Genomic DNA, 13,941 nt, shown 5'->3' with positions numbered 1-13,941 from the left:
ATACATGTTGTGGGATAAAACAATTGCCAAAAAATACATTATTTTTTATTTATTTATTTATTTATTTATTTATTTATTTATTTATTTATTTATTTCATCAACCGATGTAGACTAGTACAAATACATATACAAATTTGTTTTTCTTAAGAATATTAAAAAATATATTGTCAGCTATTATATTTTTACTTCCTACGAGTTATGATTCCGTATGGAGTTAAAATATTGTTTTAGTTTATGCCGAGACATTGAAAAGTCAATGGTTTCGCAGTATTGATTGTAAGACGCCATCATGCGATTTAATGGCCCAAATTTTGCATAATTTGTGCGATGATGGGTTACGGTAAATAAATTTCGATTTCTGAGTTGTCGAGTAGGTACATAAAAATTTAATTTTGATAAAAGTTCTGCTGAGTTAATGCGCTGCGAAACGATATCGTTTACAAACGAAACCATTGCATATTCACGACGCTCTTTTAATGTTTGTATGTTTATAAGCATGCAGCGTGCTTCATATGATGGAAGAGGAAATGATGTCCAACCTAATTTACGAAGGGCATATAATAGAAATTGCTTTTGTACTGATTCTAATCTTTCTTCGTGCGTGATTGAAAATGGAGACCATACAATGCTGCAATATTCCAGTATTGACCTCACATAGGCAATATATAGTGTTTTAATTGTGTATGGGTCCTGAAAGTTATAGCAAAAGCGCTTGATAAAGCCTAGCATGTTATTTGCCCTGTGAATAATTGTATTGTAATGGTCTATGAAAGTTAGTTTGGAGTCTAAGATAATCCCTAAATCCCTGACTCTTTCACATTTTTCTACATTCTGATTTCCTAATGCAATTGAAATGTTTGATGGTGTTCTTTTTCTGCTAAATGATATTAAGTTGCATTTTTTTACATTCAGTTCTAATAGGCTTTTTTCACACCATGTGTAGAATATGTGTATTTCACTCTGGAATATATTGATGTCTTCATCATTTTTTATTTCCAAAAAGAGCTTCATGTCGTCGGCATAGATTAGCAATTTTATTTTTTTGAGAATGAAGGAAATGTCGTTTACGTACAGAATAAAAAGAAGAGGTCCCAGATGAGAGCCTTGCGGGACTCCTGAGGTGACTTGAATTGGGGTCGATTTCTTTCCGTTGAATTTAATTATTTGTTGGCGGTTAGTTAAATATGATTCAAGCCATTTCAGGAGTCCTGGCTCAATTCCAATTTTTTTCAATTTGAAAAGAAGCATTGGTATGTCAATTCGGTCAAATGCCTTGCTAAAGTCTGTATAGAGAGCTTCTACGTGGTTTCCATTATCCATTGCATTTAATGAATAGTCTATAAATTCAAGTAAATTTGTCGAGGTCGACCGTCCTTTAAAGAAGCCGTGTTGCATGTCAGTAATTCTATTTTTGGTTTGAAGAAATAATTTTTCATTTACAATTGCCTCGAAAAGCTTTGGAATGCAAGAGATAATGGCTATTCCACGATAATTACGTACGTCAGATTTTCGGCCAGATTTAAAAATAGGTACTAAAAATGAGCTTTTCCATATTTTTGGGAAGGTTCCGGATTCCAGTGACATATTAAAAAGCCAAAACAATGGAGCAGTGAGTTCCATTGCTAGACTTTTTAAAAATACTGGAGGAATTCCGTCAGGTCCAGGACCTTTTGAGGCGTCTAAATTCTTTAAAGCCTGCAAAATATCCTGCACTTGAAGTTGATTGACGCCAATGTCCCTTGAAAATTCTGGATGAAATGCAAAATAATCGCGGTCGCGATCTTCATCGGAAAATGTCGTATAGATTTCTTGAAAAAAAATTGCAAAAAGCTTACAATTTTTTTCCGAGCTATCCCCGACACGTTCGTCAAGATGCATTATTGATGGAAAATTGTCAGATTTTAATTTGGTTTTTACGTAATTAAAGAAGTTCTTTGGGCAGGACTTTATTTCAAGTTCAGTTTTTGAATTAAATTCTTCAAATGCATTACTGATGGCTAAATCTAGTTGATCGCATAAGTCCAAATAGATAGCCAAATTTTCACTATTATTGTGTTTTTTGTAATGTTTATGTGCTTTCTGTTTTCGATTTTTTAAGTTTTTTATTTGTCTGTTATACCAGACTGGATTTTTTGTGCTTCTGTAGTGTCTTTTTTTCTTCAAAGGTATTTCTTCCAAAATTATTCCTGATAAAATTTGGTAGAAGATGTCTACAGCAGTTTCGACATTTCCTTCATTCCTTAGAATTATTTGCCAATTGACGCTGTTTAATTTATGTTTGATTTTTTCGTAGTCTGCTAATTTGTATTCAAAGACTTCCTCGTATTCGCAGTCGTTGGGTCTTTGGTATTCGTGTACAAATAAAGAATATTCAATTGCTGTGTGAAACGCTTCGTTTTTCCACAATGGGTTTAATGATTCGGTCACACAGAAATCTTCATAAATATTCGTTAGTAAAAAGTCCAAATAGCAATTTTGTTGATTTTTGATGTGGTTAATTTGGTTCAGTCCTAAATTAGCAGTTTTGTCAAAAATGAACTGCAATGTTTCATTATCCCCAACGACTGGGAGTAAGATACATTCATTTTCAGAGTCCAGAATGAAGTCAGCATGGCGTTGATTAAAGTCTCCATAGATGTGAACTTTAACCTCAGGAGGAAGCTCAGATAGAATTTGTTCAGTTTTCAGTAGCTTCATCATTAAATTAGTTTTCTGAAGCAGAGAAGAAAGTGAAGATTGCATTTTATGATAACGCAACAGGCAGTTGTTTTACCTGTCAGAAGACGGTACTTTAAATATTGAACAAAATTTTGGTTCATATGTCAACGAAGTAGGGGAGGAAGGGTATAACGGTATAACGATCATACGGGGCTTAAGCACCTCTATGTACTCCCTAACATAAAATTACCATGCATCATCATTATGTACTTTACAGCGTGTTCGTAGAATGATTGCAAAATAAAATACTGTGACTTTTCTCAAATTAAACGTTTGGTGTCCAATAAGTAGGTGTTTAGTACAACATTAATTGAAAATTAGGGGATTCAGCTATTGAATTTCAAAGTCAGAGCAAAAGCTCGTATACAGGTTCTCCACCTGTTAAATGTTTTTATAGGAAACATCATAAATAAGTTTTGCATAAATAGCTTTCCCGCGTTTCGTATTAGGGGCTGTTCATTAACTACGGAGACAAATTTTTTAGGATTCTTTCCCACCTCTCTTCCCCCTCGTAGTTAATCAACAGCCCCTTAGTTGAACGAGACCCAAGTCACCTTTAACCACTGACTTGCTCCTGACGCCGTCCCAAGCGGTAATGAGCAAAAGCGCGACAGCAGCGCTGTTTTATATTTTTTTCAGAACGATGTGCAACCAAGTGGTACTCGATTATGATGACTGGGTTTGGAAAAAAACGCTTATTTCATGAAAACAGTGATAAAATTATCATTTGAATATTTTTCAAAAGTTTTATTATGGAAAATTAGAAAAATATTTATTTCAGCTGGTTTGTAATGTAATATGCTATCGATTGGCGTATTTGGATTTTAATTTCATCTATAAATGACAAAGTTACAAGCGTTCAAAACCTAACACTATTTCACCACACATATTTTTTGATTTGCACCCCAGTATAGCCGACAAAGACGTAGTTCTACGTCAAAAATGTTCCTTACACACATATATTATATTAAATATTTTAAAAATCATGCATAGTTTTGAAACGTTTCAATGTTAAAGCAGACATTTTTGGAAAACCTCTTATATTTTAGGCTGTTTTAAATGATGCAAGTTGTAAGTACGGTTTAAATTAATCTTATGTTTATGTAACCTGAAGAACCCATATCCTGACCTTCACAAAACATTTTTTTACGATATTTTGTGAAGATGAATACTTATTTAGTGATTTCTGGACTAGATTGAAAACTTGTTTCGAATGTTGGTATCTGGTGGCATTTTTTGATTTTGCTATTTTAAGGCGATTTCTTGTACTGTCCATTTACGCTTTACACTTCGCAATTTCACAAGTCATAATATTAAGGTTCTTGTGAATGCACGCAGTTATAACTACTACTTGCTGTTCGCTGCGGAGGAGCAAGAAATGTCTGAAATTTACAGATTTATAAACCTCGTGAATCTTGAGATATGTGCTCATGAAAATGCGAATAAGAAAATTAATTACAAGGAAACACCTTAATCACTTTTATAGGCTATCCAATAAGAATTTCTTGAACACAATTTCCACACTATTGCCATCTATATGTCCAACCAAGCAAACCCTCACACAACAAAGCAGACCCTTTAGAAAATTTACCAACCATCTCGAGCTTGATTGTGTGCGATCCATTCTACACTCGCAGTATCGAGCACCGGGGTTCACCCAAGCATCTGCGTACGTCTATATAGTTTTCAACAATATACATAGCGAATTCGTTTATTATTCAGTTCCAACCTGGATCGGGTATCAAGATTGGGTCTGCTTGTTTTCTGACAAACGTCAGTTTGCTCGTTTGTTTTTAAAACCTAGCTCAGGTTGAGGTTCACACTGACAAAAAGTTCGGTTTCGCACTGGGTTGGAACTGGTGTTAACCCCGATAATAAACGAATTCGCTAACAGTAACAGTAATTGCCGTCAAGTAACCAACTATGTTACACACGAACACAATTCCCAGTGAACAAGCTATCGTTTCGCTCACAGCATTCATTCATTGGTAACACTTTGCTCGAGTAGGTCGTACTCCGGTGATTACGTAGTGATTTACAAAAAATAAACGTACTAACAGTTAGCATATATTTAGTAAATACTTGTTGGTGTTTTTCCACACATTTCTTGTTAAATATTTGTATTACCGATTGCGTGAGAATGGCTGCTCTGTCCCAGGTAAGTTAGATAATAGAAGGAAAGTTAAATCTGCCACACTAGGGAGTGCGGTGAAGTGTCACTACACGTAGACAGTGATCTCGCGGACTTTGGACATTGAACCCTCTATCTTGAAACAAAGTGGAGAGAGAGATGTTGCAAAATGGATGGCATATATAAACTTGTTTTGACATTTTTTTTATTCGCAAAGGCCTCTGGAGGTTAAATTTCTTATTCGTGTAATCAATATTTGAAACACTGACCTAGTTGTTTATTTCTTCTTTATTTAAATAACCCGTCAATGTTACAAATTAAGACTTCCTTGAGCTTATCTCAGCCGGAAGTTTCTCGAATTAAATTTATATTTTTGAGTATTTAATATCTAATCATATGCTATTCAATTTAATTTCTGCAAATCCCTCCCCAAGTACACACGTTATCAAAGCGAGTTAAACTGTTTTCGGTACCAAATTGTTACGCTTCATGGTGCCTGGTGCTTATCTATGATTGATACTTCAGACTTTGTCTACCCTTCCGATTGCTGATAAGCAAAGTTGCCTACCTCATCATGGACGGAATTGGCTCGAAGTAGAGCCGCAACTCGTGCCGCAGTTTACTTTTTCATCCGCATTCAATAATTGTTGATATTTACCTACTTAGCTTAAATCAATATGATCTTTGTGCTACACAGCTCATCAAATCGGCCGTCCGTCCGGCATGCCGTGCCCTGTCTTCGAAGGCAGCTCCCGCCGTCGAGGGATCTTCGATGGGACCGTGCTTCGCGCTGACCGATGAGCAGAACGAAATCGTCGACATGACCAAGAAATTTGTCAGAGAGGAAATCATTCCGGTGGCGGCTCACTACGACAAGACCGGCGAATACCCATGGCCCGTCGTCCGCAAGGCCTGGGAACTGGGTCTGATGAATAACCATATTCCGACTGATATTGGTAAGTACTTAAATGAGACTATGGATTCAGAGAGTTGGAAACTGAACATAAAACGGTAGAACAATATTATTACAAAAAAAAGTACACAGCAAAAAAATAAATTTAAGTATTACATCCAAGAGGATGCGCTTCAATCATGTCGAAAATCTCATGTAATTTTTATGGCCACAAAAAATAAAAAAAATGCAGTAAAAGCAGCGTAATGCCAGTTCATGCACTGTAGTAATGATAATTTTGTCCTTTTTGGCAAGTAATATTACACCATATTTTTGACAAGATTGATGTGCATCCACTTTGATGTGATATCAAAATTAATTTTTTGCTGTGTATCGCTGAATTCGTCACTATTTTAAAATATGGCTTTTACCTTTCATTTACCTATTTGGAAATAGTGCAGCTAGGGATCCCGAACATATGATATTGATTGTCATAACCAGGGGTTGAAACTGTTGACGTTTTTTACGGCACTCGCTTCGTTGTCGTGCGTGACAGTCTGTTTTTATTCGTACTCTCAGGCTCTGCCGTCATCTCTCTTACACAACACAAACGGTATAACATTCAAGCAAAAAGAAAATTTTCAAATAACTATCATATGACATGTCTCGAGTAACATTTGAAATGGGCCTATGTCCAAAACGTAAACAAATCGGGTTTTGATACCATTCTTTAGTACCGCTTGATAGCTCTAATCATGTAGGAAAGTTCCGCATAATCGAGAAAAATCATTAAAAATAACTCGATTTTCGAAACGCCCAATCAACGAAATTTTTCAATTCATTAATAGGCCCGCACGCTAAAACGACCAACCATTCATTTATTTCATTTCATTGATAGGCCTAGTGACGTAGAAGGGCCGATGATTGAAAATTTTCAAACCAAAGCTAGGCCCTACTGCTTGAGGCGAGGCCGATGATTTGTTTTGAATTTATTTGACGTTGCGAAAAGACTTAGCAAAGGGCGTACCATTTCTGATGACATGCACAACGGCTTAACAAAAAGGGCCATTCCATTGAAAGATTCACAAAAAGGCTTATTAATTTATGAAATTGAAATCTTATCGATTTTGATATATTTTTGAAAGGTTTTCACATATTTTGGATGTTGTATGCTGAGATACAGTTACTTTTGTTATTGTGAACAATATCAATGCCTAAACTACTTCAATTTTCTTAAATATGAATTGAATAGTGGCGGAAAAATTTAAAATTCATTTTCTGGTTTGTTTACGTTTGTTTACAAACTAAAATACATACATTCGTGACGGTCTTCGGCAACAGTGTCGTATGACCAGTGTTTGGAAAAACTCAAAAATTCAAATCTCATGCATGAGTTTATGAGCCTATGATTTTGCCTTGCAAAATTCAACGTTGCAAAAATCACCTGTGAGTTTTCAGGTTCAAAAATTCAATGCTTTATATTTTGGTGTTATTCATTTTTATTACTATTGTTTGTGCATCAGGGGTTGGAAAACTAACACAACATGCATAGGCATGACATCAATTGACGTTTGATTGGTTTTTATGAGATTGAAGCTGGAATGATTTTTCGGCGTTATGAGTGTGAGTACGTGAATATGCATGATAATCTCAAGCGTGAATTTTGTTTGCCATATTCGCACGTGAGTTTATACTCGCAGGGAGGCTCAATGAATGAGATTTGAGAATGATTTTCCGAACACTGCGTATGACAGAGCCTGTCACATGACATTTTAGTTTGGACCTGTAATTTTTTAGCTATTTTTGCAAGTGTCGGCAGCAAAAGCAGTCGATTATCACAGAAAATATGTCGACTACGGTGACCATTTACAATACTGGTCATAATGTTGGGATGAAACTTGTACCGTGGACGCCCGCTAATCTGAACGACACTTGCATATTAACAGGGTTCATTTTTTAAAGCAACGGCGCGTAGTGGTAAACGTGATTGACTCTCTCCCCAATAGGCCTGGGTTCAATCCCAGTCGGTGCCGCTGGAATTTTCTGAGGCACAAAATCTCTGATCACGCCTGCCTTCGGAAGGGAAGTAAAGCCGTTGGACCCCGGTCTATGAGTTGATGGGTCGATAGGTAGGGTCCAGGTGTGGGAGCTGCGTCCCTGGTGTCGGTAGCTTTGGTACTCAGTACGGGAAACAAGATCGACGGAAAACAAATCAAAGAAAAAAAAATAGTTCATTTAATTTGCACTTCTAGTAACCCTATCAGCATCAGAAATGCATGTTTCTGGTAGCCTTATTAGCTGTTTTGTTTAGATTCTGCGTTCTGTTTCACAGTCGTCCATTTCACTTTCTCCATTCCATATGCTGGATGATGTTTGAGCAATTTTCAGTTTGCACGGTGTGCAGATTAGTGGGGTTCAAATTAAAAAGTGTTCAGATTAAAAACGGTCAGATTCACGGTAAAGGGCGAACACGAAATTATTGCGACACCGAAAATGTCATGCCAATTTTCTTATAATGTTTAGAATCAAACCAAAATTTTAGGGTAGTTTTATACATATATTTACTTCAAAAATCAAAAGAAAAGTTAATCGATGGAGCCTTGAGTGTAAAATTGAACGCATTTTCGCTTGATGCCCTACATCAAAGTCTTTACAGTGTCATCCGGTACCAGTTTCTCAGTTTTTTTTTCCATTTTCTTAACATGTCCTTCTCGTCTTTGACTGTCTTCTTGCTCTTCCGAAGTTCCCGCTTCATTATTGCTCAGTACTGCTCCACCGGGCGCAGCTCCGGACAGTTTGGCGGATTCATGTCCTTTGGAACAAAATGGACAGAATTGGCCTCATACCACTCCAGGACACTTTTGGAATAGTGGCATGATGCCAAATCTGGAGCGGAGTTTCGTCGTGTTGCTGCAAGAACGGCAAAAGGCGCTTCTCGAGGCACTCAGATTTGTAGATCTCGGCATTTACTGTGCCCTTTGTCACGAAAGGCTCACTCCTCAGTCCGCAAGAGCAGATGGCCTGCCAAATGAGATATTTGGAGGCGAACTTCGACATTTTCTTCTTCTTAAATTTGTTAAAATCACACAGCAGCCATATTTTGTCAGCATCTTCTCGTAGAGCTTCCGTGCCCGAGTTTTAGCCGTCGATTGTTGCCGCTCATCGCGGTTTGGGAAGTTCTGTACCTTGTATGTATGTAGTCCAGCTCTCTTCTTTGCATTCTGGACGTAGCTCTGCGACATGCCGATCTTTTTAGCCAAATCACGACTTGAGACGTTGGGATTTGCTGATATACAAACATATATACAAACAAACAAGTCGTATATAATGCAAAGAAATGGCTTTTACGTACAAAAGTGGAGGCCATATACGTGCATATTTTCGTTTAATTTTAAACGAGTTGATTTAACATCATATGCGATTTGATCTGTAATAACAAATCCATTTTGAAAAGTCTTACGATGTAATCCGATTAAATTTGTGATACAGTACCGCGGAAAAATGAGTCATCGCATATAAGTCGAAAATTTGCATTCTATACGATTTTACTTAAACATAATGCGAGGTATGCCATTCTAATATGCGATTTTGACTTAAACTGTAGCAATTTACGATACTGTCTGTACATTGTTATATGACTTCTGGTTGTCTGGGACAGCACCCAACAAACACCGCTCCTGGATCTTCCTTTTTTATCTTTTTTTCACTTATCATCCGCCATGGTCTGATCTATTTCGAGCCCGTCCATGAGATTTTGAACAATTGAACAATCGGAAGTTTCTTGATGAATGTGGGTGTCTTAGTGGAATACCTGTATAATGAGAGAGAGAAGGATTAGTATTTTCCATTTAATTCCACTACTTTATTTGCTTATCCTTGACAGATACGCGTATTTCGTCTACAATGTGCAGACTTCTTCAGTGTCTTGTACTAATACTCGACATGCAGTCGAGTATAAGTACAAGACACTGAAGAAGTCTGCACATTGTAGAAGAAATACGCGTATCTGTCAAGGATAAGCAAATAAAGTAGTGGAATTAAATGGAAAATACTAATCGGAAGTTTGTTTAAACATGATTATAAATGGTTAAAATCCCCAAATGAAAATCAGCAGCAAAATCAAAAAACGTGTTGACTTTCTCATAATTGTCAGATGATTCTGGCACCTTATCTATCTCAAGCCCTAGAAAAGATAAAATGAACAGATTCGGTAGCTTGTTCACTAAACTTTCCCAAAGCAGACTGCATTGATTTCCCAAATTGTGGAACTTGAATCCTCAAAATGTGAAGCTTCAAACTGTTGAGAAGTATTGTTTCTCTTCGATTGGTGTGCTGCTCGTATTCTAGGTCTAGCATACAGTATGACCCATAAAAAAATGCGACATGGGACATTTTTTCCAATTAAATGTGATTCCTTCTAAACTGCTGATTGAAACAAATATATTTTTGCTTTCCCATGTTTATTTGACATGTTTTGAATACATTTATTCAATGTGTCCTCCCTGGTTCTCGATCACCTGCTCCAGGCGGGGTCGAAATCTGGAACACACGGTCGTAATATATGACGCTGGCATCGAGTTCCATGCCTTGCGAATGGATGACTTGAGCGAATCCACACTGGGATGGGGGGTTTCACAGGCCTTAGCCTGAACATAGGCCCATATTGAATAATCCAATGGATTCAAGTCCGGGCTGCTGGGGGGCCAAAGCTCCTTCGACCAAAAATTCAGGTCCTCGGTGAGCCAAGCTTGGGTCCTGTTAGAAGTATGGCAGGGCGCTCCATCCTGCTGGAAAACGACTAATTGGTCTTCTCCAAAGTTGAGCTTAATCCATGGCATCAGATGGTCCTTCAAAATGCCGATGTAGACCTCCGTATTCACTTTTAGACCCTCTTTGATGAATACCGGAGGCATTTTCAAGCCGTTGGACGCGACTGCTCCGAAAACCATAACTCCTGCAGGATGCTTGGTGGTAAACTTAAATTTTATGTTCTCAGGAACCTCCTCGATCTTCTTCGGCGAAATAAACCGGTCAGTGCGCGTGTTGGACACCGGATCGATGTTGAAAAGTTTTTCGTCAGAGAACACGATTATTGGTTTTTTCTTCTTCAAGATGGAGAGAAGCCGCTTAGATCTCTCAAGCCGCAGTCCCTTAATCCGGTTCGTTATCAGGTGGCGCTTCACTCTAGCCCTAGACGAAGCCTTCAAGTCATCTTTGACCAACCGTTGCATCGAGGTGTTGGAGATATTGGCTTGTTTTGCCAATTTCCGGATCGATCTTACCGGATTCACCGTTATTTTTCTTTTGACCGATCTGATGACCCCTGGAGTGCGTGCCGATCGCGGACGTCCACTTCCTGGCTTCCGTGGATGTGGTCCAGCAAGGAGAGAACGTTTAATTCGATGAACAGTGGACCGGTGGCATCCTACGATCTTTGTTATCTCTTTCACTGACTTTTGGGCGAGAAGCAAACTGGTAACAATTTCTTTTGCGTACATTTTTGCAAACTTTTAAAACGAAAATCACTGTTTTGTTTACATCACTTGACAGTAGAGATTCTAACGAATACACGTATATAAAATAGTGGTAAAAACAGTTTTAAAATAAACCCAAAAATAAGCTGTAATCAATGTCGCATTTTTTTATGGGTCATACTGTATCTTTGAAGAATAACTGAAACCTGCTCAAACGTTTGAAAAACATAAACTTAAAATTGGTTATCTCTATGTTAGAAATCAGGCATAACATTTGATAACGGCACAAATGCATTTGTAAACAAACTAAGGCTCTTTACATGCGAACCAAAGTACGCCCACGCAAACCAACAACATCATCGGATAAGGGGAACTATCACCTTTCCGAAAGTGGTATTGGTTTGCGTGGGCGTACATTGGTTCGCGTGTAAAGGGCCTTAGAAAGTTTGTTTACAACTGCTTTTGTGCCGTTATCAAATGTTATGCCTGAAATACGGTATTGATACCTTTCGTAATAACCCAACCGATCCATCCATGCTGAGAATTGAACTATGTTCAATAGGCTTATGGCATTTTTTGCCGGTGAATCCATATTGGTTGTGTATGGTGCTACTCTGCTTCTTATGGCTCACGGCTTGGCTACTTCGGCATCAATGCTTTCAACGCTTTTGTAAATGGCATTAATTAAGCCAAGCGTTATGTGCAGCACTCGTGGAGGGTATAGGCCACATGGAAGGGGTTCTTTCATGCAGTTGAAGTAGATAACTCTAAGGGAGGGCAATGGACGGTACGGGGTAACGTATTTAGTCAATACAATATTCGCTACGGTTGTAGGTCATTTTACATCAAGTCGATTGGCGTAATGGTCATTTGACAAAAAGTTGTTTGGTGTAATAGTTGTTTGGCATAGGTAATGTAAGAAATTAAAATAGAATCTTGACGAATAATAAAGATTTCCTTCATAAAAAGCTACATCTCTTCCATTAGTGTACTAACATATTTCTAGTTTATTTTTGTGCCGACTGCACCGTAGTAGATTCCTACTAATAATCTGCTGGCTGGTTCGTCTCTTCTCGACAGTATGTCAGTAACTCATACGAGAGGATAGTATACTGATAGTTTGATGATCATTTCATGATTATGAAATCATTTCTCTATCTAGAAGTTGAATACTCCTTCAAAATGAGGCCTTAACCTGTCCGATAGTAATAAAAAAATCTCCTTTAGAGAATTTAAAAGGAGCATATACTTTTAGGAAGTGTCATTATATTCAGGAAAGTACTAAGTAGGGGAAATAACGTATTCTCGTCAATCTAGGCAGCGTCCGCGCTTCTATTAGCATTTTATCAGCATCACGCACACATATGACGTGTTTCTTTGTTTACATTTATCTGCTGCTTGCTTCTCTATTCACAGAAACGACAGAATTGTCCAAAACTGTTTGAAATTGTTTTTACAACGCTCAGAACTGCTCATATTAGTGTGACTATTGTCGGCTGTTGAACTACTAAACCTCTTTATCGTGATGTGATGAAGAGTGTTAAGGTAGGAATCATTCCGGAAAACTACCCTAAAGTTGAATTTTCCACACAACAGTTGGTTGCCATACGCAATTTTGGATTGTATGGACAATGTTTTTTTTTTAGGATGAGGTATCTAGTTGTCGTCTGCATCAGGAACCAGCTGACTGCACACTTATAAATACCAAATTTACATGAATTTTTCTATGTGTGTGGCTGAAAAGCGTAATTTCTACCATTACCATCTTCGGAGAAATAGAAGTTACTGCTGTGGACGAGAAAAATATTCCATGTCCTGAAATTATTCTATCCTGTTAATGTCACTCTTTCGGCCAGCATGCATCGCCCTACCTTGTGGTGTGAACGGTGGTGGAAATCGGCTAGGCGAAAAGTTTTCCGGAGTATAATTAAAACATTGTAATTACCCTTAGTTCACTGTTGTTTTTTTTTTGCCTCCGAGAGGTATACTGCCTGCTCGGAGGATTAACGTATTACGTATTAAAATGAAGGGTTAAATACTGATGAATGGAGAATCTTGGAAAAAACACCATTAATCAGCTACATGTCGAATTAGTTTTAAATGTAGATGGAGTCTCACTGAACACAACTTGATTAAAAGTTCAAAACAGCTCCTTTCCGACGCATGTTTTTGCATAAGTGGCATTGAAATAATATCGGTTAAAGAAAGTTAAATCACAAAAAAAAAATAAAGGTTATTTGTAATTTGTCATATTTATTTATTATCATATATTGCATTTCAATATATATTTGGTCTGAATGGGGGCAAGAAGGATGAGCAGCTGAAGATCCATCTAGAACAGCATAAGAGTACTGGAAGTAAGAAGAGAAGTTCAGATTGCAAAGTACTGTGCTTATCGGTGGAATTAGTAAAATTCCCGAAGGAACCAGTAACACCATACAAGGATCACAGATTACTTTTCAACAACGCTCTGGATCTAAAGATGCTGTGGGGTCCAGACAAAATGCTAACAACTATCATAGAACCTCTCGTACAGTACCATTAGAGCGTGGTCTTAACAAGGGTCACAAAACAAACAATTTACATACAAATAAGTACATTTCAAATTACATGATAAATTTGGGTGATCGTAAAACCAAATACTTTACTGAACACACAATGAACAATCATAACGCAGATAAAATTATTATCAACAACAACAACTGCCAAGACAATAGTACGAACAA

At 37.5% G+C, this 13,941-nt stretch overlaps 1 protein-coding gene across 2 annotated transcripts in view; it reads left to right on the top strand.

Moving 5' to 3' along the window:
- LOC135697567 (medium-chain specific acyl-CoA dehydrogenase, mitochondrial-like) overlaps positions 1-13,941 on the top strand; it is a 31,702-nt gene that overhangs the window by 6,855 nt on the left and 10,906 nt on the right. Inside the window, exons 2-3 of one of the 2 annotated variants that reach the window (XM_065217336.1) lie at positions 4,860-4,876; positions 5,547-5,805. In XM_065217336.1, the coding sequence (XP_065073408.1) occupies positions 4,860-4,876; positions 5,547-5,805 (276 nt within the window). Of the gene's footprint in view, positions 1-4,794; positions 4,877-5,546; positions 5,806-13,941 lie in introns of those variants that run through there. The other variant, XM_065217335.1, reaches the window with a different exon arrangement.

Source organism: Ochlerotatus camptorhynchus, unplaced genomic scaffold (assembly GCF_037179485.1).
Source record: "Ochlerotatus camptorhynchus isolate MF236.1 unplaced genomic scaffold, CSIRO-AGI_Acam_v1.1 ptg000074l, whole genome shotgun sequence".
NCBI lineage: Eukaryota > Metazoa > Arthropoda > Insecta > Diptera > Culicidae > Ochlerotatus > Ochlerotatus camptorhynchus.
This window is presented reverse-complemented; position numbering and strand designations above follow the sequence as displayed.